Below are 26,463 nucleotides of genomic sequence, written 5' to 3'. Positions count from 1 at the left end.
CATTCATGTTGTCTGAAAAACGCTGACTACCCCACGCCCCCCTCTGGCTGCCTCCCAACACACACACACACACACACAGGGATGAACACACACACACACAGGGATGAACACACACACACTCATTTGGTTTGGTCTTTGTGTCTCAGAGCCTGTGTTCTCTCCCACCAGAATTTCATTTATAGCTCTAATTACAACAAACAAACAACAACAGCTGGGGAAAGACATTGTTTTCATCTTTTCTCACATCAGAGAAACCCGTTCTCTTTGATAACTGTTACACCACTCTGCAGGTTTCTGAACTGTTTCCTGCTCATTCAGTTCCTGTTGAACAATCAGTCTTCTGGTCATGTGACTGTTCTGTACTTGGCTCCTCTGTACACACCAGTGACAGCATCATTGTGGTTTGTATGAGGATGTGAGACAGATTATTTTTCTTCTTCAAATGAATTTCACCCCAGTTGCTGAGTCAACTGCTTACAACAAGCATGATTCAAGCTCACATGACTTCTTTCAACGTCAACAAGTTTAAATAGTCTTTACTCTGAAGTGAATTCTCTGGGAAACTTTAGACCTCAGACGACTCAAGATTCAGTAATTTAACTGTCAACGTACAGTGACCACGTACTGTGGGGTGTGCTAATAATATTATATATTTCATCACACAATCTAGCTAATGGTTGTGTCTGTAGTGAGACTGTGTAGTCAGCCAATCAGAGAAAAAGTGCTGCCTAAGGGCTTTCTGGAATGACGCCCCCTAACTCACACACACACATCTGACGTCCAGCCAGTGACCTCTCTCAGTACCCACCTCACCACTAAAGTCCCCGCAATGATTTACTAGCTAACATGCTTCACTGGTTTCACAACACCACGCTGTGGCTCTGTGAGTTTCATCCAACCACACACCGATTCAAGATTCACAGTGTGAACTAAAATGAGTGTTTTTGTAATTTACAGTAATGGAGAACCCCCTGTGCGTGGGTGTATGTGTGCGTGTGTATCTGTGTGTGGAAGTGTGTGCATGGTTGCCTGTGTGTGTGTGTGTGTGTGGAAGGTTCCACATCTTTGCGTCAGACTGGACGTCTGCTATGACGTCCAGTCTGACCTTTATGGCCCCACTGGGTCAGGATGTATCGACGGCTTCTGCAGTGCAGCCAATCAATGATCTTCTGGGAGTTGACTGCTTTTACAGGAGTCCAGAGGGTGGGTGTGGTGTTGGAAGGATGAAGTTATAAGACCTAAATGTAACCATAGACTCATTTAGTAATGGTCTGAAAAACAGAAAATACTGGACACGTCAGCCTTTATTTATGGGAACATAAAAGTCCATTTGAGAACTTGTATTGTTGAAATATTGACTATAAATGTACTGGAAAGCTAAACATTCCTTTAACCGATATAAAGGGCCTAGTGAACAACTAATCCTGTTCCCGAAAGATGACAAATACGACGGCTCTATGTGGTGACAGATTAAAAATCTCTGCTGACAATTCTGTGGACGGTGAGAGCGAGCCTGTGCTTTTCAGTGGTGAGGGGTAAAAATGTTGTGGGTGTTAATGGGAGATGGTGAGTTATTGTCAAAAAAAACTTTAAAGTGATGAAAATATTTTCTAACCGGGTCACCAACTGCAAGCCTACGAGAGGAGGCTGAATGTTGTGGTAGTAACGGCAAATGCATGCAGTCTTTTTCTTGGCCCTGAGAGCTAAGCATGCGCCCAAATCGCTCCAATAAGACAACGCGGGTGAACTCAGAGCCATAGAAAAATATTTTATCTTACGATAAACTTTAATTAAAGCTGGCTATATAAACTACTAATACTAATAATAACAATTGATAAGAGGTCCACTAATGTGTTGAAAACATATGAAAAAAAACAGTAATTTTATCAATTTACCAGCTAACTTGCTTCAGAAACACTGAAAATGAATGGGTTTGAAGGTTGAAATATACAACGTTTGGAACTATAGGTCGCACATGACACGCTTTTTTTCCGCATTCTTCGATTACAATGGAAGTCTATGGAAGTGTCGCAACTCTCTTTTTCTATGGCTCTGGGTGAACTGTGTAGCAGAAAGACAATGTACTCCTTCAGTAGCCACTTTTATCCATAGCAACAAACAGCACAGAGGGATTTATATGGAAGCAATTCAGTGACAATGTGTTTAAAAGGCATTGAATAATTAATATTTGACATTTAAACACCACCGAATTTGTGGGTTTTGAATTCATTTCTTTAAAATTGAAATATGAATTTATTTAAATGTAAAAAATATGATTCCTAAATTCAAGGTTCGGAAATTCAGGTTGCTCAAAGTTGAACAGTAAAATTCAAATTCCCAATATTCCAGATCTCTACCACTGAGCTATACTCCAGACAGACATTTAACTGACAGTTCTCAAACACAATGTAGGCTTCAATTATACGTTTCAACCAACACTGCCACGTCACATTCCGAATCACAAGGAGACTTTTCACAGCTTCTGTTAAACAGGATGGTTTTTAAACGTTCAGATGGGCAGACTGGCGATTATCTTTCCCTAATCAGGCTACAAAATTGTAGCCTTTTTGTTTTAAACACACAAGTGCATACGCAGTAGATGGCTGGCAACCAGCTGATCTAACAAACCACAGTAGGGCACGCAAGACTAAAGTGAAACTGTCGAGAGTCTTATTATTAGAGATCTAATTTGCCATCTGGAGTGTAAAACCACACCAAACCTCTTCAGAAACTACCTCTTTGTCTTTCCTAAACTGTCTCCCAGACTATAATCTAATCCCACAGGGCGCACGCGGTCTCACACTCTATCCTCAATTCATTCATTCCTCACACACTTGCTAAGAGTCAAACATGACAAGTTAATACAACGGTAGTCTGACGTTCGACTCTGTTCAGGAAAGAGATAATGGAGGATATTAACGTGCGCTGTAACGCTAAGGTTCAGGACCCCGTTGTTCTACGAACAGCAGCACATTTGGGTTTCGAGGCTGGCCTCGTGGTGGATGACAGGTCGGTATTGTGCTCGTACAACATTCCAGACAACGAACGTAATGAAGTTAGCAGCTTGACTGCTCGCCACAGATCATGTGATGCTTCAGCCAGACATCCAAATTTGGAAACTTTTCAGACTGGAGTCAGCGGTTTTTATCGGAGGGTAAATGCGGGTGTATGGATGTTTGAAATTTTAATTGAAGCAAGTATTGAAAACAAACTGTTTACTTTTTACTTACTCTTTACTTACTGAAATGTATTGCAGGTGGGTTTCAAATCTAAATACAAAAGTGTTCAAATATTTACAGACACTTTACAATGTCTACATCGATGGACACTAATGTTCACCATTTTGGACCTGGTGATTCTGAGTTTCACAAGACATGAAACCATGTTTCCCCACATGACAACGTCAGGAGAAGAGTTCAGTGCGGTTCTAATGTTAGATGACTGTGCACTGACAGCAAAGTGTTAAGTAAGTAGGTCAATTTAAACCCCATTGACAATAGCAGAACTTTAAATTTTAGCAGAAGACTGTGGGGGTTCATTCAACATGGGCTTAATCAAGGAGCATTTGTACCATTTTAACCAAGAAAAACATATTCCTTTCCCTAAATTTGATATGATTTTGTAGAAAAGTTGTCCACTTACATTTTTAATCATTGCCATGTCCTCTCTCCAGCAGAAAAGAGCCTTCTACAGATTTAAATGTGATTACATGTTTACCCCTGACTCATGACATAAGAGTTCCTAAGACAACGTGCTCATTTTGACAACTACAAATTACATTTCAAGATGCCCTTATAGGATTACGTTTTCAAAAACACACAACACCATTCTGACAAACACACTCCTGCATATGGGTAATAATGGAGTGCATTTTCATATTTAACATCCTTATTATAGTAATTAAGCAAAGCCAGATCAAGAACTATTGTAATTCCACATTCGCATCCTGGAATTTTTTTCACTTTGCATTTTGTTTCAATAAACAGAATTTCCGCTGCTAAAAAACAAACCTCCTTCATGATTTGACTATAAGAGGCAGGAGGAACTAGTGTATTTATATTTAAAACGATCTTTTAAAAAGATGTAACAACAATACATGTATCCATTATTGATTACAGTCTATAAATATGTACATTAAAGGTTAATGAAACATATAGTAGTGTGACACACACTGAATATGAATTTATTAAAAATCATAGGTTTAAATAAATATGGCTGATCTGTTCCATAGGCAAAAGTGAGATAATTAGACATGGATCCATACAGATACACAATACGTACACTTACAGCAGAATTACACCAGGATACTATAAATACACAGTAGTATTACACAGACCGGATGTGTTGAACATGGGATCTGAAACATTCAGCGCTAAACCAAAAAGGGAGATAGTCTTACAGTAGAAAATAGGAACACCATGTTGTGGGTCCTCGTGGAGCAGAATAACTACAAGAGTGCTTGGAATATCAAGCGAAGACTCAGCACTATAATTAAATACTTCAGCATACACAGCAACATATTTACGTGAAGGTCAATGTTGACCTCAACAATTGAAATGTATGTCAATTGCTGAATAGTAGCAGTATGTATACTCACTGGGTTAATTCAAGATATATTTAGGTTTACAGTACACAACAACACCAACATCTTGGAGTTAAGTTCATCAATCCATTGACAGAATAAACAGACCATTGTGGTGTATTCATCTCATGACGTCTACTACTTGAATCAACCTTTGCATACACTTAAGATTAATATTAAGTTCAAGATATAAAAATACTGTGCACGGAAAAATAAGCACTAATAAAAAAAGTGTTTAAACCTTTCGATTTGAATCTTGCCAAACAAAAACAGCAAACTGATTTGATCTATCAGTAGAACACACAACCAGTGCTCAAGTTGAACTATTCAGTCCAATTCAAAACAATTCCTTGACATGAACAGACATGCAAGATATCACAGTGAAACATTTTACAAGCAATGGATGATTGTACGATTACATCCACACCTATTTATGTCCAACAGGAATTACAATATCATCATCAGACTTTAAAACAATACCTGAGTTTACCAACACAGCTGCTTGGATTAATACTCCCATGTATAAAAGAAAATATTAAATGTGCACAATCATGTCAATTGAAGGTATACATTTCCCCAAAAAATTAGTGTCAGTGTGTATTTAGTAGTTCACAGTATCACGCAATCCTGGAACAGCGAACCACAAATTCATGTTTCTGGTTGTCATAGTGACAAGTCACCACAGCAACAACTGAACTGAATGGTTCCAAGGTGAGTTTGACAATGACCATTTGTAAATGCTTTGGACTTATATACTCTAACTGCAATAGAAATTAGAACATTTACTCATGGTTTTAACCGTTTTGCTGATACTACTTCTGCGAGGTGCAGCAACATTTTGATGACAGTGCTCAAACTACCATCTTGTACATATTAACGTTGTGAACTCTTTAGGACCATTTTTTTGTTCTAGATATCCTACTGGACCTTTACAATTGTAACATAAGCCTGCGTGCAGTAAGAATGTCCAGGGGGAGTGACTAGTCTTAAACTCTCTGGCCCTGAATCATAGAAGGTGTAGGACGTCATACCCAGTACTGGTTCTGTTGCAGAACTGGGCTAGACGTTCTAATGAGATGGGAGGAACCTTCTAAATCTCCACTGTTCCAGGAACAGAGAGGCAGGGCAGCATCCTGGGGGTAGTCAGCCGGCCCCTGATTGGACGGGAGCAGCCTGTCGAGGATGGGGCTGCCGGGGGTCAGGGGGGTGACAGTCACCATGGGAACGGTCACGCTCCTCTGAGACTGGTCCTGATAGGACGGACTGCTTGGCACACCTGAGGCGGCCGAGGGTTTACCTGTTCCAGGTTTGTGCTTCCGTCTCTTGTGTCGCAGCAGGACCACCAGCACCACGAAGACGATGACGAGGACCAGGAGAGCCAGGAGAGGAAGGATCACCAGCAGGGGGTTGGAGCCCGAGTGGGGGTAAGACTCCACTCGTACCGGCGTGATCCTGTAAGGTTCGTCGTCTCTCGCAAGTGTGGGTTTGCCAAGGGTCGTGGTGGCCGAGTTATTCTTGTCGGGGGTACCCCAGCGGTTGCGACCCCTGAGCTTTGGTTGGTTCTTGGGTCGCTGTGTGGAGAACAGGGACGTGGTTCGGTTGGACATCGTCCCAGTCCTGGTGGTGTGGTTCACAGTCTGGAGAGCGGGACTGGTGCTCAGGAAGGGGGCGTTTGTGGTCGCGACGAGCATCGGGTCGTACGGAACGACCGTGAACCGGAACTCCCCTCTGGCGGGGGGGACGTTCTCCGCTAGTAGGAGGAACGCCAACGAGTCGTTCAGTTCCTGCACTCCGGTCATGTTGGCGTTCAGCTCGATCGCGATGTTCTCCTGCCGCACGTCACGAAAGGAGAAAGACTGAACAGGCTCCGGTTTTCTGTCCTTCTTGGGTTTTACTCTGAACAGCTTCCCGTACCTCGGCTGGGAGATGACTTCAAACACGGGCTCGCCGCCGCTTAAACTCGCCAGTTCTGAGACATTGAGAAAACCAGTGGTTAGTCTAACGGCCATGCCGTTGGGAATTTTGACCCCTTCACCAAATCGGATCAAGGGCTTGACGGTGACGTTGCAGACCTGGCTGGTGAGGTTAGCTTCTGAAGTAAAAGCGCTAAATTCGAAGCTATCTTGAGCAGATGTAAGGTTCACCATGTGATAGGACAGGCTTCCTGTCCGAAGGTCCTCCTGTTCAAACAGAGTGACCTGGTGGTCGCCCATTAGAAGTTTGCCATAAAGCGGAGGCCTAGTGACCCGATAGTGAACCGTGGTGTTCTTTCCATTGGTCTTAGCGGACAAACTGTCTTGGGTCAGCGAGACCGAGGTCTGCCCTTGCTCCAGCATCAGTCCAGTATTATTAGCCAGAGAAATGGTGATCTCTGTCACTTCAAGGTTGAAGAGTTTGTAGACAGGCTTGTGATGACCATCCGTGACGCTGAAATAGAACACCCCTGAGGTAGGAGTTCCATCATGGACGAAGAACAACACTCCACGATTGATTTCAGCCTGGGTAAAGGACGCCACGGATTCGTTGAGCTTTCCTTCAAGTGCCAGGTAGCCATTGTTGGGCTTGCTGATGATGCTGTACTGGATATCCTCAGGCGGGTTGTCCAAGTCTTCGACTTTGAGATTTTCAGGGCCGAGTGGGACTGTGTCTCCCTGTACCACACTCAGACTAGGGGATTTGGTCTTCAACACAGGCGAATGGTCGTTCACCGGGGTGACAGTGATGTTGAACCACTCCTCCACCACCTGGCTGTCCTCTAGAGGGCGCTGGGCTGACTTTCCCTTGGCATTCAGCCAGGCGTCGAAGACGAATCGATCCTGTGTGGTTTCAGAGTTGTCGTGCCAGTAGGTGATGCCGTATTTGTTGAGGATGAACTGAGAGAAGTTGGGTTTCTCCTTGGTCAAGTTCCTCTCACCCACCACAATGACGCCGTGATCGGGTAAGAACTTAACCTGGAACCAGACTTCGTAGGAGCTGCGCTCTGGGATGGAAAGCTTTGCCTTGAGGTTGGAAGCATCCAGCTTGGAGTTGTCGATTACGACACTCTGGCCTTCCGTGACCACAGCACCTGTTGATGATACAATGATACAGGAAGTCAGTTGGCTGAGCGGTGAGGGAGTCGGGCTAGTAATCCGAAGGTTGCCAGTTCGATTCCCGGTCATGCCAACTGACGTTGTGCCCTTGGGCAAGGCACTTCACCCTACTTGCCTCGGGGGAATGTCCCTGTACTTACTGTAAGTCGCTCTGGATAAGAGCGTCTGCTATATGACTAAATGTAAATGATAAAGGCTTGATTTATATTAAAGGTTAAAGGTCAAAAAAGGTTTGAGTTACTTTCAAAGACACCGTCAAGGCTCTCGTCTCAACTGGTATTACATTCATACACTGTCAGTCATATAATCAGGTTAACATTTTCCAAAATATTATCATACATTTATATTATATTTAAATAAAATATATATAAAAAAAGATACAATGATACACTAGCGACACATTATTATCAATAAATATGTTTTTGAAAAAATTTGCTCTTACCCGTATTTGCTACAAGCAAACTTTTTCGGTCAGGTCCAACATTTTCATAGGAGATGTCGAACTTAAAAGTCTGGCTTTCGAGAGATGCTGGTGGTGACGCCACAGAGAACGTCATGGTGTCCATCGCTGCCCACCCAACTGAATCCACAGGGCCTTGAATGTACCAAACCTTCCTTCCATCCACCTGAGGTAGACACAGATCAGAGAGGCTTAACCTCCCCACAACACTAGGAAGTCTTCACAAAAATACTGTTATGATCATGTACCATCACCTGTGTCCTGAGGCATGCTTCTATTGACATCTGTGACGTTTTGTCAACTCAGAAAAAAATAAAGAAAAACAGTCTAACATTCTCAAAAGTATTAATTATCTTAGGTTATCTTCTTACCATAGCTTGAGTGAACGAGGAGATATCGATCGTGGAGTTATCAGCCTGTGTTATCACCAGTCTCCCCAACTTGGGTCGACGGATCACACTGTATGTGATGGTTCGGTTCGACGTCCCACTGTTGTCATTGGTCCCTGTATCCAACTCCTCGTTTGTGATTGGTGTTGATGACCCTGAGGATGGGGAACATTTGCAACATTTGTATGTGATGCATCAGTTATGTACTATACAGTATATTTGCTTTGTAGAACTGTATAGAAATAAACACATTAATTAATGTATATATATATACACACTATAATATTCATTTTTATATATATATATATACATACAGTATATTTATATATGAGACCATATATGGGGCCTAGACCTATAGGCTCGAGCTTTGCTACAACTGAAGACAAGTGTTTAACAGCTCAAGCTTGCTTATAAACTTCACACTGAGAACATCACACGCTCACAATGTGTCTGGCATTCCAGTTTAATGTAACCACACAGTTTAAAAACTGTGAACAGTTGTTTTGAATGGAGAGTTACCCTCTACTTGACTCCAAATTATGCAAAACAAACTAGAACAGAAACAGAGAAGTCCTTTGATGCGTTATAGTCGTACCGCAGACACAAACACTTTTCATGGCATTTAATAACAACTACAGTGAAATAGTGTCAGACAGTCACAAGCGAAGCATTTTAAAAGTTTGAGTTGTGTGCAGTCATAAGCCTACTAGGAGCATGGCAATGAGGAGTTCTGACAAAACACTTCATACTTGAGAGAAATTGTATCATGTCATTTTACTGAATAGGAGCTATGTGGATGCAATGATACTAAGAAGTCAGTCACAATCCATCTCAAGAGAAGGGGGAGTCGGAGGGAGTCGGGGGGGGGAGTCGGAGGGAGTCGGGGGGGGGAGTCGGAGGGAGTCGGGGGGGGGGGAGTCGGAGGGAGTCGGGGGGGGGAGTCGGAGGGAGTCAGGGGGGGGGAGTCGGAGGGAGTCGGGGGGGGGAGTCGGAGGGAGTCGGGGGGGGGAGTCGGAGAGAGTCGGGGGGGGGAGTCGGAGGGAGTCGGGGGGGGGAGTCGGAGGGAGTCGGGGGGGGGAGTCGGAGGGAGTCGGGGGGGGGGAGTCGGAGGGAGTCGGGGGGGGGGAGTCGGGGGGGGGAGTCGGAGGGAGTCGGGGGGGGGAGTCGGAGGGAGGAGTCGGAGGGAGTCAGGGGGGGGGAGTCGGAGGGAGTCGGGGGGGGGAGTCGGAGGGAGTCAGGGGGGGGGAGTCGGAGGGAGTCGGGGGGGGGAATCGGAGGGAGTCGGGGGGGGGAGTCGGAGGGAGTCGGGGGGGGGAGTCGGAGGGAGTCGGGGGGGGGAGTCGGAGGGAGTCAGGGGGGGGGAGTCGGAGGGAGTCGGGGGGGGGAGTCGGAGGGAGTCGGGGGGGGGGAGTCGGAGGGAGTCGGGGGGGGGAGTCGGAGGGAGTCGGGGGGGGGAGTCGGAGGGAGTCGGGGGGGGGAGTCGGAGGGAGTCGGGGGGGGGAGTCGGAGGGAGTCGGGGGGGGGAGTCGGAGGGAGTCGGGGGGGGGGAGTCGGAGGGAGTCGGGGGGGGGAGTCGGAGGGAGTCGGGGGGGGGAGTTGGAGGGAGTCGGGGGGGGGAGTCGGAGGGAGTCGGGGGGGGGAGTCGGAGGGAGTCGGGGGGGGGAGTCGGAGGGAGTCGGGGGGGGGAGTCGGAGGGAGTCGGGGGGGGGAGTCGGAGGGAGTCAGGGGGGGGGAGTCGGAGGGAGTCGGGGGGGGGAGTCGAGTTGGTAGATGGGGGAGTGAAGCACAGTGAAGTTCATTCATCACTTCTTCTCCTCTCAGATCTCTCCAGGGAGACTTCCTCCTGAGAGTGGGAGGAGAGATCATTCTTCTTCATTTGTGAGAAAATGTGGTTTTCAATCAAACGCTTCAGGGCCAAAGGGCAAGGTCCTGCCTCCTGAGTCGAGCAGAGAGCACGTTGTTTATAGTGTGTGGGAGCTCACCTCTGAATGCCAGGCGTTCATGGGAAGTGATCACGCCCAAGTTTAAGATGAGGGCAAACCTTTTCTCTGAAGACTTTTTTCAGCTTTATTTATTTGACTAGAGACAATAAAAGGAATGGAGAGAGAAGGGGAAGAGAGAGAGAGGGGGGGGGGGGAGAGAGAGAGAGGAAGAGAAAGAGAGAGGAGGGGGAAGAGAGAGAGAGAGAGAGAGGGGGGGGGGGAAGAGAAAGAGAGGGTTGAAGAGAAAGAGAGCAAGAAGAGGGGGGGAGAAAAAGAGTGAGCGAGTTAGAGAGAGAAGAGCAGGGAAGAGAGAGAAAGAGCGAGACAGGGGGAGAGAGAGAGTTAGAGAGAGAAGAGCAGGGAAGAGAGAGAAAGAGCGAGACAGGGGGAGAGAGAGTTAGAGAGAGAAGAGCAGGGAAGAGAGAGAAAGAGCGAGACAGGGGGAGAGAGAGAGAGTTAGAGAGAGAGTTATAGAGGGGAATCAAACCCAGCCCCTGTGTTAAGTGGTAAACTTTCTACCCAGTGAGATTTACCCCCTTTCACCCCTTTACCCCTTTCACTCTCCCCCCTTCACCCTCATCATGTCCTTAAGGTCACTGCCGGCATATAAAGCAGTCCCAAATGGTGGCAACTAAAGCAGGAACCACCTCTCAAGTACCCACTTACCCACTGCCTGGAACACCCAGTCAGGCTGCCAGCTGGCTGCCTGTACCCCCTCCTCACCCCCCCTCCTCACCAGCCCCCCTTCCTCACCAGCCCTCCTCACCCAGCCTCTTCACCCCCCTTCCTCACCAGCCCCCCTCCTCACCCCCCCTCCTAACCCCCCCTCCTCACCCAGCCTCCTCACCCCCCCTCCAGACCAGCCCCCCTCCTCACCCTGCCTCCTCACCAGCCCCCCTCCTCACCCTGCCTCCTCACCAGCCCCCCAGCCTCACCCAGCCTCCTCACCAGCCCCCCCCTCACCCAGCCTCCAGACCAGCCCCCCTCCTCACCCAGCCTCCTCACCAGCCCCCCTCCTCACCCAGCCTCCAGACCAGACACCCATGCAGCCAGAGGCCTAACTCAGGCCTGCTCGCAAACATAAGCAGGAATCACCCTATATTTAGCCAGAGGTACTAAAATGTAGCATATGAGAAAAACAAACTAAAGAAAGAAAGAAATGACATAATGGCTTGTCAACATGCCATCCTGAGACTTTCAGTCGATTAACGACACAGCAGAAGTGGTCCGGGGAGACTCTCCCTGTTAGAGAACAGTGACAGCCTCATCCAACCAGCGGTGCAGTAGAAGGGTGGAGAACCGCAGTGTTGATTCATGCCTTATGAAAGAGGTTGCTGCCCTCTGACTAAAGGCTTTTGTGTCTGAGGACTGTGACACACCTGTTCTGAGTGGGCTGTCAGGCAGCCTTCATTAATCATATCAGACCAAGGCAAAGCAAAACTGGAAACAGAAGACAGTTTTCTGATTCTCTATATGACTGGCCCACTCATCTTTTTGAATTCGTCTTTCATCCTCGAAGCTGTATGGTAATCATTTTTTTTCATTACTAAGTGTATTTCTTTCTACTGAAATCAGTCGGAAAGATTCTGAGGTTTATTCATGGAAATGAAGAGGAACAAGACGGTGTGATTCACTTTGACAACAAAAGCCACTTCCTTAGTTACCATAGTCAGCGGTCACAGCCATGAGCGAAGATAGAGATGATGAAGTTTCAGTTCACCTTTTCTGTTCATATTAAGGATTTTCAGTTAAAATTGTTCCTGGTGCTATTCACTGTTTTGCTGTTCAGACCATCACCTCACAAGATGACATGGTGATTTTTCTCGAGCTCAAAGGCAAAAAAGTTAACTTTTTTATCTAGAGAGTAGTACTGAAGGTGGCACAGTGTTCTATAATGCTTGCTAATCCTGCTCCTTAGAGAACAGAAGGGTAGACTATTTGTCTTGATTGTTGTGGAACACAAACTTAATATGAAAATAGCTTTAATCTGTAAGGTTGTTGAGGTCACCATGGTTACCTGGAAAAACTTTAAGGGGGTGGTTCCTGTCTAGACTAAGCACCAACGCGCTGGCTGTGATGCTGAAGATCTGTCTGGGGGTAAAGTTCATCCCGTCGTTGACCTGGAAGTTGAAACCTCCTGACATGGCACCTTTTAGGAGCAACACAAAGAATCTCTGGTTTAACTTTGTTTCCTTTCAACAGTAGACTGGTTTAGACCCCTGAATTAACTTATAAATAGCTAAGAAAGAGAGACAGAGAGAGAGAGAGAGAGAGAGAGAGAGAGAGAGAGAGAGAGAGAGAGAGAGAGAGAGAGAGACAGAGAGAGAGAGAGAGAGAGAGAGAGAGAGACAGAGAAAGATAAAGAAAGAGAATGAGAGAAATATAGACTGTGTGTTCAAGCATAGCAGTGATTAATTTACAAGAATATGTTTACACGGAAAATAAAAAAGCAAACATAAAAAACAGTTCTCAAATACACTAAACTTGACCTATACTAAAGATTATACTACAAATCCTTATGATCTCCACAGGGTAATCACAGCAACTCCATTCATCATGGCTCTCAACAGCACCCTCTTGTGGACTACATCCTCTAAACACAATAACGTCAGTGGCGTCATACCTCAGAGACAGCAACGACAAAAGCAAATCCAAACCAGAGAATCATCTTAGTTTACCAGAGCTTGTCATCTTTAACTGAGTCTTTAAAAAGGCGTAGAGTCAGGCCTTACCACTGTGAACAAACAGCAGCTGTCCCTGGTCTATGTGGGCCTGGGTGAAGTTCAGCACCGACCTCATGGGGGCGCTTTTCAGCGCCAGGTGGCCATTGCTGGGCGGGGTCACCATGTACTGGAGATCCTCTGGGGGCGTGTCCTCATCCCGAGTGTTGAGATCCTCCAAGCTTATCTCCGTCACTGATCCCACCCACACCTGGAGACACAGTCATTTCACAAGAAGTTCTGTCAAAAGATTCCTTTTTTTTTGTAAGCGAAACCATGTGACTCCGACTTCAACCACACGAAAACCTTACATTTCAGGAGGACGTTTATGTAACGGAACACTTTCAAAACTGTCAAAGAGGCTGGTGAAGTGTACTGTGGAAGCTATCCTTGGGGAAACTGAAGAGCCAGTACTCACACACACTCCGACAGTGACACAATCACAAGCAGGAGTGTGCTGTACAGTCCAGCTCATGGACACGTAACTAAATATATCCCGGTGCTGGGGGCGGTTCACGGTTGGCAGCCAAGACATCCGGATGGTGACACGCATCACCGAGAACAAAGACAGAACCACACAGTGAGATATACACCTTGGGGAAGTGGAAAGGGCTTCTGATCGTGTCCTGGTCGGTCTTCTTGGCGTCTCATCAGTTAACGGGATGACACATCCGTGCTCCCTCAGGTCTTGTTTTAAGCACCGGGGCTTCAAACAAGTAGCCTTCCCATTCAAATAGATAACACAACCTTGATGTTTCACACCGTGATAACAATTGTTTTGTCAGTAGCCAACCGCAAAGGACTACTAATGAGATAGTGTGAATGTGATTTGCTGCACTTGTTGTACTAAAGAGGACTGTGCTTTGTATTTTTGTGCGATGATTGAGTGGCTCTCTGACTTCAAATGTATGGTGTTTAATCTCCTCATATCACATCTACTCTCTACAGGGTGGCTTAGGAGAGGCTGGACATCTTCATGGTGTGTGTGTGTGTGTGTGTGTTCAGGTGGGTAAAAAATATCACTGGAGTATTGTAATAGTAGATTCGAAAGAAAGTGGGAGCTTGGCTTTCTGTGTGTGTGCATGTGTGTGAGTGTGTGTGTGTCTGCGTGTATGCATGTGTGTGAGTGTGTGTCTGCGTGTGTGTGTCTGCATGTGTGTGTCTGCATGTGTGTGTGTGTGTGTGACTGCGTGTGTGTGTGTCTGCATGTGTGTGTGTGTGTGAGTGTGTCTGCATGTGTGTGTGTGCGTGTGTGTGAACACGTCTCTTATAATCAGCAGTTTCACAGGATGTCTCCGTGGGAGACATAATAAACACACACAGGACCGTGACTCAACATTTCAAAGAACACGACCACACTGCTTCAGATAAACCCAATCTTCTAGAACAATCTACCGAAGCCTTCAAATCCATAAAGGAAATATTAATATTCTGCCAGCATTTGCAACTCTTTGGTTTTAAAAAGGCCATACCCACATTTACTCTGTTATAGGATGAACACTTGTGTTCATCATACTTTAATTATAAATTATACTCATCATACTTTAATTATAAAACTGTTCTGAGTGGTCAGTGATTGTTTCAATGTCATGTGATGAAGGCTGGGCGGTTGTTTTTGTTGACCCTGTAAGAGTTGCACTTTAATGAAAACCACAACATCCTGTTGACCTAGGCAGTGACTCATTCTATTTGTACATCTCAGTGATTCCAGGTTATTTGTTCTTGATTTTTCACTCCCCATACTCACTCCAAAAACCTGCACAATCTGTGGATCGTCTATAATTGCTTTGTGGTTGTAACGCCACCTTGTGGACAATTGTTTGTTTTTTTAATTCACTGAGAAGACGGTTCACTTTGAATTGCGATGTTGTACATATCATGGGAAATGTACTAATTAATTAACTGATTAATTGATTTTCAACACGTATTTATCCGTAACTCATTTAACTATGATATCATTCCAACCCGCCTGTCATTCGGTCAATAAATGTGTCAATGCAATCCGGAAAAATCTCTGTTCCACTGTGATTTCTTCTTCTTCTTCTTCTTCAAAAAAGTTAATTCACAGTCAAACACAGACAGCAGTGGCACACACTTCGATGAGAGACTGGAGAGGCGAGAGGAATTTGAAGCATTCTGGACTAAAACACTTGAGAAAAGAAAGCAGCACTTCAGCCACTCTGAGCAGCTGGAGTTCTGTGGGCTCCTTCTCAAGTCCCCTCTACTCAGTGCCTTGCAAGTCACATCCTATCCAGCACACAGGTGACAGCTTACACTGACACAGCACAAATGCCACTTAGTTTAGCTTTCAAGCTTACTGTTTTCAACAATACTTTTCCACTCTTCAACAGCTCTGCTTTTCTTTGTCTTCCCTGTGAAGAAGCGAAGCAGACTAAGGGCTCCTCCTGTGTTAGTGTGTTTTTCTTGGCTTCTATCCAGATATCACACTCATCCACATAGCTTGGATTCTATCCCCCAGCCAGCCAGCCTGCCAGCCACCCAGCCAGGCAGCAAGCCAGCCTGCTAGCCAGGCAGCAAGCCAGCCTGCCAGCAAGCCAGCCAGCCAGCCACAGAGTCTCCCAGTCCCTGCGTCTCCCACATGAACCATATTTAACAATGAGACTTGGTGCCAGAGCTGCAGTTTAAATATAGGGCATGGTGCACTCACCCTAAGGACCTTGTTGGACGTAATAACAGGAGGCTGGTCGTTGACAGGGGTCACCTGGACGTACACGGTCCCAGGCAGACTTAGCTTTTGAAGGGCCGTGTCATTGGCTATGACAGTGAAGTTGTCATCCAAGGTCTCGCTGCTGTCGTGGACGTAGTAAATGAACTCGTGCTCCACCTGGGTCGGCAGTGAAGGAGAAACATAATTTTTACTTTTGTAAAAATGAAAATAAATTTTACATGAAGAAATTACTGTATGCTGTGTTACATAACCTTAGTGGGATATTTACAGAACCTTACAGTGTTGTCAGTATAACATTCAAATTGTAGATCAGGAAACTCTGCCATAGTTGACAGGATTAAACATGTTCTTCACCTGCTGTCTCGTGAAAGACGTTAAGGGCACACCCGGAAGCCTTGAGTGCTCAATGTGGCCGTGGCTTGGCGGCTCCGTCAAACTATAGAGAAAGTTGGATCCAGAGAAGTGGTGGTTGGTGACCATGAGCACTTCCTGGGTCACGGCCTTCGAGCCCCCCTCCTCCACGGAGACGTTCGCCACGCGGAGAGGGATGAGCAGCGGGACGATGTCCACGGACATCCTCAGGTCGCTGACCTCGGTGACCCCGTTCGTGACGTCCAGGGAGAAGGTGTCGTTGCCCCGGCCGGGTTCCGCCTGCACGTACTGGATGTTCCCGGCGTTCACGTCCTCCTGTGTAAATGAGCGGACGGGTTTTTTTTTCGACCCGACGTACCGTTCTTCGGCTTTGACGAAACGCCGCAGGAAACCGTGAGAGGGGGCGACCTTCACGGTAAACGCGATCTCTGATGGCAGGTTGTCTTCGTGTGTGACCTGAAATCGGGGACAGATCAGATCAAATCTTACATGTGAGGGGATTGCCATGTCACTCAACATTCTGTTACAATTCCGTGTCACCTAGCAACAGCGTCATGACAAAATAAAAAATTTGGGCTCTAAATGACACTGGCCTTGGTACCTTGAGGACAATCTGGGATTCTAAACATTTTACAGTTTCCTATAGCATAACTGTGAATTGGTGTCAAATAAAATATTGACAGTTTGACTGTATTGACTGCAAATCACATAACCTCACCTGCAGTTTGCTCTGATCCAGCTTCACCGGTTTCCCCTCCTCCACTACCAAGGAGTTGTTGCGCTGAACGATAGGTGGTCTCTGATGGCTCTCCAGGAAAACCTTGATATTCACCCTAGCATTCAAGACCAAGTCTTTGGCCTTCACAGTCACATTGAAAGAATCTGCCAGGTTCTTGCTATCGTCATGCTGATAGGATATAAGGCCTGTTTTGAGGTCATCCTGTGTGAATGAGGTAACTTTGGCTTTGTGGGAATACAGTCCACCGTTCTTAGGTTCTGCGTACACCTTGTAGGTGACCTCGCTGTCATCTCTGACGTCGAGGTTTGTAAGCACGCTCAAGTTTCTCGCGGTCAAGGTCATGGATCGACCTTTCTGAACTAGCAATCCTGTGTTGTTACCAACCCTCAGGAAAGGGTCATGGGCGCTTACGTCCAGAAGGCTCGAGACAAAATGTTTCCCGTCTGACACAAACAGGACGAAGCGTCCGGTGCTCACCCCTCTGTGGACAAACAGCACCTGCTTCTCCACGAGGTCTTTCTGACGGAACTGGAACAGCCTGTGGGAAGTGTCGTTCACCAGAACCAGGTCTCCCATGGGTATCCCTCGACGCGTGTATAGCAGCTGGCTATCGTCAAAGTCCGAGTCTGGATCATGGTAACAGAGGTCCTCTATGGTCAGCAGTTTCTGTCCATCCCTTACGACGTGGAAAACTTTATCGACGATGCGGACTGGCTTTTTGTCGTTGACTAGCTGGATGACTATGTTGAATGTTCCCTCTTTGGATCCGATTTCTTCTTCTGTGATGGAAAATTTAAACTGTTGGCTCGTGGAGGCTATGAAGGTGAACAGATCCTCAGTTGTCTCACTGTTGTCATGGATATACATAATCCGCTCCTCCAAAAGATCCTGGTTGCTGAATGTTAGGATGTTGTTGTAACTATTGTTGGAGTTAGACAAGTTTATGCGTGCTATACTTCCGTGTTTGGGGCTTGTAGTGATGGTGTAGTATATTTCCTTAGTGCTGAGAGTCTCTGCAAACAGTTCATCCTTTGTAATTAGTTTACTCTCCCCCTCTTTAATCGACAGTCCTTCGTTTTTCATAAACACACTGTTGACATCAGCCTTTATGGTAAGTTTAAAATCATAACCTTCGGTCTGGGCATGCTTGGAGAACACTTGGAATCTGAACACGTCACTTGTGTCTTCGTAGGGTCTGTCAACCAGTTCATATTGCACCTTCAGATCAGTAACATTCCTTTGGCTAAAGCTTGAGTTCTTCATCAACACTTCATCGTCAAGCAAAAGTTTTCCTTTCTTCGGCACGGACAGGAGCCTGAAGAGAAGATCGTCCTCGGACAGTTTCACAACTTCAGAAGTGGCGTAGAGTTTTCGGGAGTCCAACGTCACTTTTCTGACCTTATCAACCTCGACCGGAATGTTCCTTACAAGCTCATAGCTCTCCCACTTCACCGCGATCGAGAAGACCAGCTCAGAGGTGGCTCGTGACGCCACGGTGATCTTGCATTTGAAATAATCCGAAGCATTGGAAGAAGCCTGGATTTCTCGGAAGGTACTGAAGTACCGGAGACGCTCCTTCTCCAGAAGTCTCTGGGAGAATGAACCGGTGGGTTTCCATTCGCCGCTGGAGTGGAGCCGGTGCAGCTCCCCAAAACGAGGTGGCTCCACGACATCATAACGGATGTCTACCACCTGTTTCACAGAGTTGGTCTGCACGGCAAGTTCCCTCGACCCAATCACAGCTGAGTCTCCCTGAGTGACCTCAAGACCCGTGTTGTTAGCGATCTTGTATTCTAAACCCACAGCCATGACCCGTAACACGACGGTGTTGCTCACTTTGTCCCCATCGCTAACCCTCAGCACTATTCTGGAATTCCTCACCCCTGTGTGAACGTAGTATACTCTTTCCTCCTTCAGGTCTGGGTAGCTGAACGTGGTGACTGCAGTTCCCGGGTTGTTTTCCAGCTCCAGGAACCCCGCGTCTGCATTCAGGTTCCCCAGAACAGAGAAGACGAGATCGGCGTTGTCACTGTCGATGTCCGTGGCGTTCAAAACCTCCGTGGTCAAATGCTTTCTGGAATTCTCCAGCAGGGTGAAGAGATTGCCTCCAGGAAGACTCAGTTCTGGCGCGTCGTTGGTGGGGGTTACCGTGATGTTGTATCGGTACATCTTGTTCTCCTTCAGGTAAATGGGGACTTCCTTCCTGCTGCTGGTGAAGATGGAGAACATAAAAAAGTCCTCTGGATCTTCAGAGCCTCCGTGGATGTATATAACCCTCCCGTGCCAGAGGTCTAACATGCTGAAGGTGTTCTGCTCCTGGTCCTGGTCCACATCAAGCCTAATCTGACCGCGGACAGGTTGCTCCTGAATTCGGAACATGATCTGAGACTGTCGGACTCCGAGCTTCTTAAAATCCAGGAGAACCTTGATGTGCTTGGACTCGAGAGATGCTCTGCCGCCCTCTGGAACTACGAGGCTTCGAAGATGTACGAAGTTCGACCCGTGTTTCTGGTCCAGACCCCTGGCAAGAGTGGAGGTGTGGAGGGCCGGGAGAGGGGTGACTGAGTCGAGGCGCCGCGAAGACACAGTCGTTGGACCTACAGGTTCTGGCTCTTTCTCCGGATCACAACCGACAGAGATGTCCTTGGTGACCACCGCCTTGGGGAGACCCATTTTGACACCGTTCACTTTTATTTCTTTCAAACAACCCTTAAAAGATCCTCCTCTAACACGCTTTCCAGAGACAGACAACAGCCCGTTCCTTCTGACCTCGGACCGTGTGCCGTCGTCGATCCCCCCGACGAAAAGAGAACCTTTCGACTGGAGGTCTTTCGAGTGTGAACTGAAGCTCGTCTTCACAGACTCCTCATCCACTGTGAGCTGGAGGTTTTGTGAGGTCACGTACATCTTGACCTTATGCCATTTCCCGTCATTGATGGATCCAAGGGAGCGAAGCTCTGTTCTGGTTCCCGATTTTCCCACAATAGCCACCAGCAAACCCTCTTGGATTTCCACAGCGAGAAAGTCCCCCTCTCTCGCTGAACTGTAGAGGACGATGCCCTCCTTAGCTGAAGTGTGCACCACACACTCAAACCCCCCGTCCTGTTGGACACTCCAGGGTGGTAGGGAAATGTAGGCTCTGGAGCTGAAGAAGCTAATGGGGTCGTCTTCGTTGGCCAAGAACTGAGGACTACAACCCAATGAGACTTCATAGACGTTCTTCAAGCCGGCGTACGGCCTCAAAGACGAAAGAATGTCGTGCTCGTTGAAGACAGCCTCGTCGATGCAGCCCCGGAAGTTCGGCATGCCGCTCGGCAGGTAGCCCTTGTCGAGACTCCCGGAGCCTCCGACGTAGAGCCCGTCTTGGACGTCCAGGTCCTGCTGAGATCCCGGCATCTCCAGGCTGGCGTGGGAGTGTTTGTCAAGGACGAGGGTGAGGTTGTCTCGGTCGTGGAGGACCTCTGCTGTGTGCCACGCCAGGTCGTGGAGCTGCGAGCCTCTCTCCGACTGCAGCATGCGCTCCCCAGAGCCCAGGTCCAGTTTGACCTGAGAGGACAACATCCCGTCAACATACTGTGCGAGTTATCCAAGAGGATGAATGCTAACAACATAGTTGGGATAACTGTGACAAATTGGACTTTCAAAAAATACAATTAAGCTCTATTCATAGCATATGAAGATATTCTCATTTGCAGTTACCTGAAGACAGGGATTACTGGCATTTGCATGTTTTCTTAAATGCATTTTCCATGATGTAACCCGCTGTTAAAACAGCGAGCTTTGTTTTGTGAGATTGGGGTTTGGAGCAGGAAGAGACCAATTATCTTTTGCCTTCAGCTATCCTACGACTGTCATCCTCATCCATATCAAAGCCTCTTGAGGACAGTTCTTGTCAGGGCTTGAAAAGTACTCGCTATTCATGCAATGTCTCAGCACAGCAATGTAAATATCTGATTTATTTACTAGCCTGGAGACAACTTTATGACAAAACATTGTTTGCTGACCTGAGAGAGTTAAAGGGAGTGGACCAGAACCAGAAAAAAACAGGCGACACAGCTCAAATTGTTACCCTACAACAGAAGTGTGGCCTTAAGAGAATGTCATTTATTTGACTATAGTTGACACACAGTGCAAAAAAGCTCAAATGCAGCTCAAGACTTTCTGATATGTTTCTTTTGAACTGATTTGCCAAAGCATCTGTGTTTGGGGTGGTCTAATATCTTCTGACAGAAATGCTTGGGTGAGGGCATCGGGAGAAACAGTCTTCAAGAGACAAATGTATTTTCTACTTTAACTCTGTCAGCATAGCTCAAACTCCCCCATCCTAAAAATAGTGTGGCCACCATGCTTGAAACCTTTTTACAACCAACATGAGCTCTCAGTAACTTTAATATGTCTGCTTCAACTCGTAACAGAGATCGCAAAAAAAAACAACCCTTAGGCACCGTCAGTCAGTCACAGATCGTAATGCTATTTTAAAGCCTTCTTCATATTTCCCACAGAGATGATTAATATCAATACTCGAAAAGACAGATGCATGTTTGCAATGCAACACACACCTCAATGGATTCCGCACATTATTCCATGTGTGTGTTGTTTAGCAAAATATAGCCTTCCCCAAATTAAAATACTGAACTAGTGCGATTATCAAAAATATCACAGACGGATACAGGAATATTGGTTTGTCTTTGTTTGCCGTGAGCTGCGTCAGAACTCCCAGATGGAGGTTCACGGTGACATGCAGCGGCTGGTGACGAGGGTAGCTCTCCAGCTTGTCTCTGCTGGTGGAGCTGTGCTGAGTGAGTGACACTGTCAACTGGGATAGAGGCAGACCCTGAGGGTCTGTGATGTGTGTGTGTCTACCCTATCCTTTGTGTGGGTGTGTGTCTGTGGTTTGTGTGTGCGCCTACCCATGTATCCTTATTGTGTGTGTGTATCTGCGCATTTCTGTGACAGCATTTCCCTGCTGTCTCTGTGTGTGTGTGTATCTGCACATGTGTTTAGGCGATAGATGTACCCACCTGCAGGCGGCCGGCTTCCAACCCCACCAGTAAATAGTCGCTCTGGCCAGCAGCGAGGAACAGCAGGCCGTCAGAGCTGGAGGTTCGGAAGCGAACATGTAGCGAGTTCTGCTTGGACGCCTTCGCTGCCTTCAGCTGTACGAAGCCGTCGCCGTAAAAGGAAGCTGGAGACCCGAGGGGACAGAGGAAGAACCGTTTCATCTGATGATCTGGATCCTCACAGGAAGTACCACAAGATTCTACGTTGTGTCGTCTCAACTCATGAAACTGACAAACCGTTTTTTGGGGGCTAACCCTATTTGTGTTCCTGAACCAACAGAACAGAAATGGGGTTCATGCTACAATTAAGTGTGGCCACAGCACGTAACATTGTGTTCTAAATATAGCATACAATATGTGACATTTAAAAGACCAAGCTAATTATCAGCATGGTTGCATTTTATGGTTTCCATCTGCTTTTGTACTTTAATGTAGAGGACTGTGAAGCCTGAAGAGTCAGACAATAAATGTACACCAGAGCTGGTTTGACGGAGAATTTGCATTTGTCTTCTGGCATCACCATGTGGTGTAGAGGATGAGCATTTTTTTTTTAAACTTTTGATTCATAAAGAATGTCTATCTGATGAAACAGAAACATCACAAAGCTCTTTTCAGGACACTGTCGTGTGCAGTAGTACCACTTCCACAAAGCAGAAAACGTGCACCTCCTTTGTATTTCCAGATGACAAGCCACACACACCGTCCAGCTCTCTAATCTCATGTTACCCGGTCTTTACCCTGCCTGCCCCCTCTAACTGAGAACCAAGATGAGAATCTCTTCGGTTCTCACCTTACACCACAACCAGGCCTACCCCGAGCACAGCAGCCCAGCAGCTGAGGCAGGGAGGGAGAGAGAGAGGCCTGGAGGTAGGGAGGCAGGGAGGGAGAGAGAGAGGGCTGGAGGTAGGGAGGCAGGGAGAGAGAGAGGGCTGGAGGAAGGGAGGCAGGGAGAGAGAGGGCTGGAGGTAGGGAGGCAGGGAGAGAGAGGGCTGGAGGTAGGAAGCTAGGGAGAGAGAGAGGGCTGGAGGTAGGAAGCTAGGGAGAGGGGGGGCGCGTGGTTGAGGTGTTCAAGTCCGGGCCTGCCCTGCCCTGACAGGAACCTTCAACCTGAACATTAAAGCATGTGACGTCTCCTCTTCGTCCCAGGCTCCCGGCCCGTACAGCTGTTCCCTCCTCCCACGACACCCTGTATCTCCCTTTCCTCTGGACTAACGTGCTGCGATGCTTTCTCATCCAGCCAGGGTGATATGTGAAAACCCCTCACCTTGAATATCTAGGGCAGTAAGTGTGTACTTTGGGGTCAGATGGCTGAGCAGTTCGGGAAGCGGGCTATTAATCAGAAGGTTGCCGGTTCGATTGCTGCCCGTGCCAAATGACGTTGTGTCCTTGGGCAAGGCACTTCACCCTACTTGCCTTGGGGGAATGTTCCTGTACTTTCAGTAAGTCGCTCTGGATAAGAGCGTCTGCTAAATGACTAAATGTAAATGTACTTTGACAAACTCTGGAACAAGAAGCAGATGAGCTCTGATTTTAGCTGGCAAAAGTGTGTGTTTGTTACAGACATGGTGGTAGGGTGAGATAGATTGATGAATCCATGTTGCTGCACTTTAGTTTATCCTGATTGTGTTGAATGTCTGATCCTTTACTTGATCACAGTCAGTTAATGCATTGAAAAACGATTTCCCAGCAGGCTACCATTGATCTGACAAACTACCAGACCATTAAATTTAGGCCGTGGTCTACAGTTTGGCAACTTGTGATGATGGTCAGTGTTGGAGAGCATAGCAACACCATCAAAAGTGAGGTCTAAGGGTTCTAGACTTTAGCCAGTAACAGATATGACAGTAAGAAACCTTTTGTGGTATTAACAAAATAATTCACGCTGAAATAAACATGCCACAACTTATCTAATGAGTCTAAATTCATCAAGCATAGCCATCAGTCATCAAATGACACATTTAAATAAATGAGCCATTGCTTCATTATTTCCGTTTTTTTAATTCCAATTACTGCCCACTGTGTTAATTTCCTCTAAGACATATGGTATACCATGTCTTGTAGTTGACTACATCAGTTCAAGAGTTCAGATCACACTAGAGATAAATCAGCATGACATTTCGTTATTCCAGTGCGATGAGCATCTTATTTTGAATTGCGAGAGAATGAGAATAGCAGTGATGTGAGATGTCGCCGGGGAGAATGTGTGTTTCCTTGCTTGTGTTTACAATACACAGCCTACATACATATGCCGTGTGGATGCATATAAAATACATACATGAAAAAAATTCCAGGAGATAATTTTAATTGACCAGCATCTGAACCGTCTTTAACATCATTTTAGTTTGAGTTGTAACTGCAATGGTCAAACTAGTAATTGATGACTGGTTTAAAGTAAGAATTATTTAGCCTAAGCCTATACATAAAATGTGTCAATTACGTAGGCCTACAGATTTCTAGATCCTAATGTTGCATACTGTTTGTGAACTTTGCATAATTGAAGAGGAGTCGTATCGGAATTGATTTGCAATTTTGTCAAATGGGACAATTTCCTTTTCCCGGCTGATTAGGTTGCACTACGAGTGGCATTGAGTCATGTTTGTTATTAATAGACATAGTTAGTCCGTGATGCTGGATGGAGACACCGAAGATAACAAAGTCAGTGTGTGGATTCAGCGTCAATGTTCAAAAACCTTTCAGAACGGACTGCTATGAACAATAGCTGTAGGTATAACCAGTAAGCAACAACGCAGGAATGCGATACTGCGTTAATGGAATGCAAGGTATGCCTGTCAATTTAGAAACTTAGATTAGGAGTTCAGAAAAAATAAACTCTCATTTCCAAATCAGTACCTGTATGAAATCAGAAGAAATATGCTACAAATTCCACAAGCTCTCTCGCCCACTTGAAGTTGCATTCTTACCTCCAAATGCCAGTTCACTTAGGAGCGACCATAACAGTCCGTAAAAATAAAATGTATAGACGTTTCTCGCATGAGATTCCATGATCTTACTTCAAAAAAAGTTTTCAGAGTGTACTCCTGTTGTTACATATTTACAGATAAGAGTGACTTGCTAAGATTTCGATCACGTAGTCGACCGCTTCATTCAGAAGTTGCACTAGCCTGGACTGAACGCACAGAAAGACCACGGTTAGCTCAGTTAGCCCCTCCTTCGCTTCAGTGCCCCCCCCACCTCTCTCTCCCTCTCTCTCTCTCCTCTCTCTCTCTCTCTCTCTCTCTCTCTCTCTCTCCACCAACTGTCGCTTACTGCGTCTACAAGTGGGGTGAAGACTGGATTACTATAATAAAATTTAAGAAAAGTGAAAGAGATTAAAGTTTAATTTAGAAGAAAATGTCAATCGCCTTAAAGACAGAAGGGACAAATTCCCTTCTTACAAAGAACAATTCCCCCCTCACGGTTGTCCCAGCTGCCAGTCTTACTTGTTTGCTTCGGCATTTGACATAGAAAACAAGACTCCTGTCATTCTAAACCCAAATGTTGCCTTTCTGTATAGTGTATTTAAAAACTATAGCCTGACCGTTATTGGGTCCTGAAAAAAAAGTTCAACTGATATAGGCTACTGTAATATATTTAGAAACGATATTGAAAACATTTTAAAACAGGAATGTCTTGCATGTTCAATATGCCTACGGTTGGCATATGCTGTGAAATATAATGCTGTTTAGAAATTTAAAAATCAATTCATCAGCCTAGATCAGCCATTCCCAACCCTTTCCAGTTTGCGGCACACTTGCATAGCTCAAATATTTTTGCGGCCGTCCAACACATCCCTTTCACTTTATTCGTGCTAATCACACGTTTAACAACACCGGGAGCCAAACAATTCGCATTCACGCCAACAAAAACAGAACTTATTTGAGCGATCAAATAGGCAAAGTGTGCATCAGCGCCACAGTAAGCACACATCGTAATTATTTTCATAGGGGCCTAGGTTTGCCGGCCCACCTGTATTACCCTAGCGGACCCCTAGTGGACCACTCGCGGACCACAGGTTGGTAATCGCTGGCCGAGATAAAGCAAACTTTTTGATGGTCCAAAATCCCTCCCCAAATCTTCTTACAAAATATCACATGCATGATTTATACTGTGAGAAGAAAGTTTATGACTAAAGTCTGCATCCCATCAGCATCTCCCAACTCTTGGTATCTTATTACAGTATCTTTTTAAGTAATTTATTGAATAAATATATTTGAAAAAATAAAGCATACTGTCAGTTTAAAAGGTCTGTGTGACATGTCTTCCGCTTCCACACTGCACAGAAATAGCACGCGAGAATGCTCTGAAGATGATGCTTTGCCTAGTCTGCGAGAATTTGAAACATAGAACTTGTGTTCTATAACTTGGCAATGATTGTGTA

At 46.1% G+C, this 26,463-nt stretch overlaps 1 protein-coding gene across 1 annotated transcript; it reads right to left on the bottom strand.

The window, feature by feature from the left end:
- Positions 1-3,258: 3,258 nt before the first annotated feature.
- cspg4ba (chondroitin sulfate proteoglycan 4ba) lies at positions 3,259-25,088 on the bottom strand. Its single transcript, XM_067227959.1, has 10 exons — positions 25,007-25,088; positions 22,047-22,210; positions 17,005-20,571; positions 16,269-16,742; positions 15,894-16,070; positions 13,238-13,436; positions 12,523-12,654; positions 8,506-8,678; positions 8,117-8,300; positions 3,259-7,649 (listed from the first exon to the last, which is right to left on the bottom strand). Exons 1-10 carry the CDS (start codon positions 25,086-25,088, stop codon positions 5,608-5,610), a joined length of 7,194 nt encoding a protein of 2,397 aa, XP_067084060.1. The 3' UTR covers positions 3,259-5,607.
- Positions 25,089-26,463: the final 1,375 nt, after the last annotated feature.

This window comes from Osmerus mordax, chromosome 24, assembly GCF_038355195.1.
Source record: "Osmerus mordax isolate fOsmMor3 chromosome 24, fOsmMor3.pri, whole genome shotgun sequence".
Taxonomy (NCBI): domain Eukaryota; kingdom Metazoa; phylum Chordata; class Actinopteri; order Osmeriformes; family Osmeridae; genus Osmerus; species Osmerus mordax.
Note: the sequence above shows the minus strand (reverse complement) of the source record. Positions and strands in the feature narration are given on the sequence as shown.

Excerpts from the sequence above, each read along its gene's own strand:
- cspg4ba (XM_067227959.1), bottom strand. The coding sequence starts at position 25,088 with ATGGAATCTCATGCGAGAAACGTCTATACATTTTATTTTTACGGACTG. Across the intron at positions 16,743-17,004 it reads TGGATCAGAGCAAACTGCAG|GTCACACACGAAGACAACCT; the intron begins GTGAGGTTATGT and ends CCCCGATTTCAG. Across the intron at positions 16,071-16,268 it reads CGTCTTTCACGAGACAGCAG|GTGGAGCACGAGTTCATTTA; the intron begins GTGAAGAACATG and ends CTGCCGACCCAG.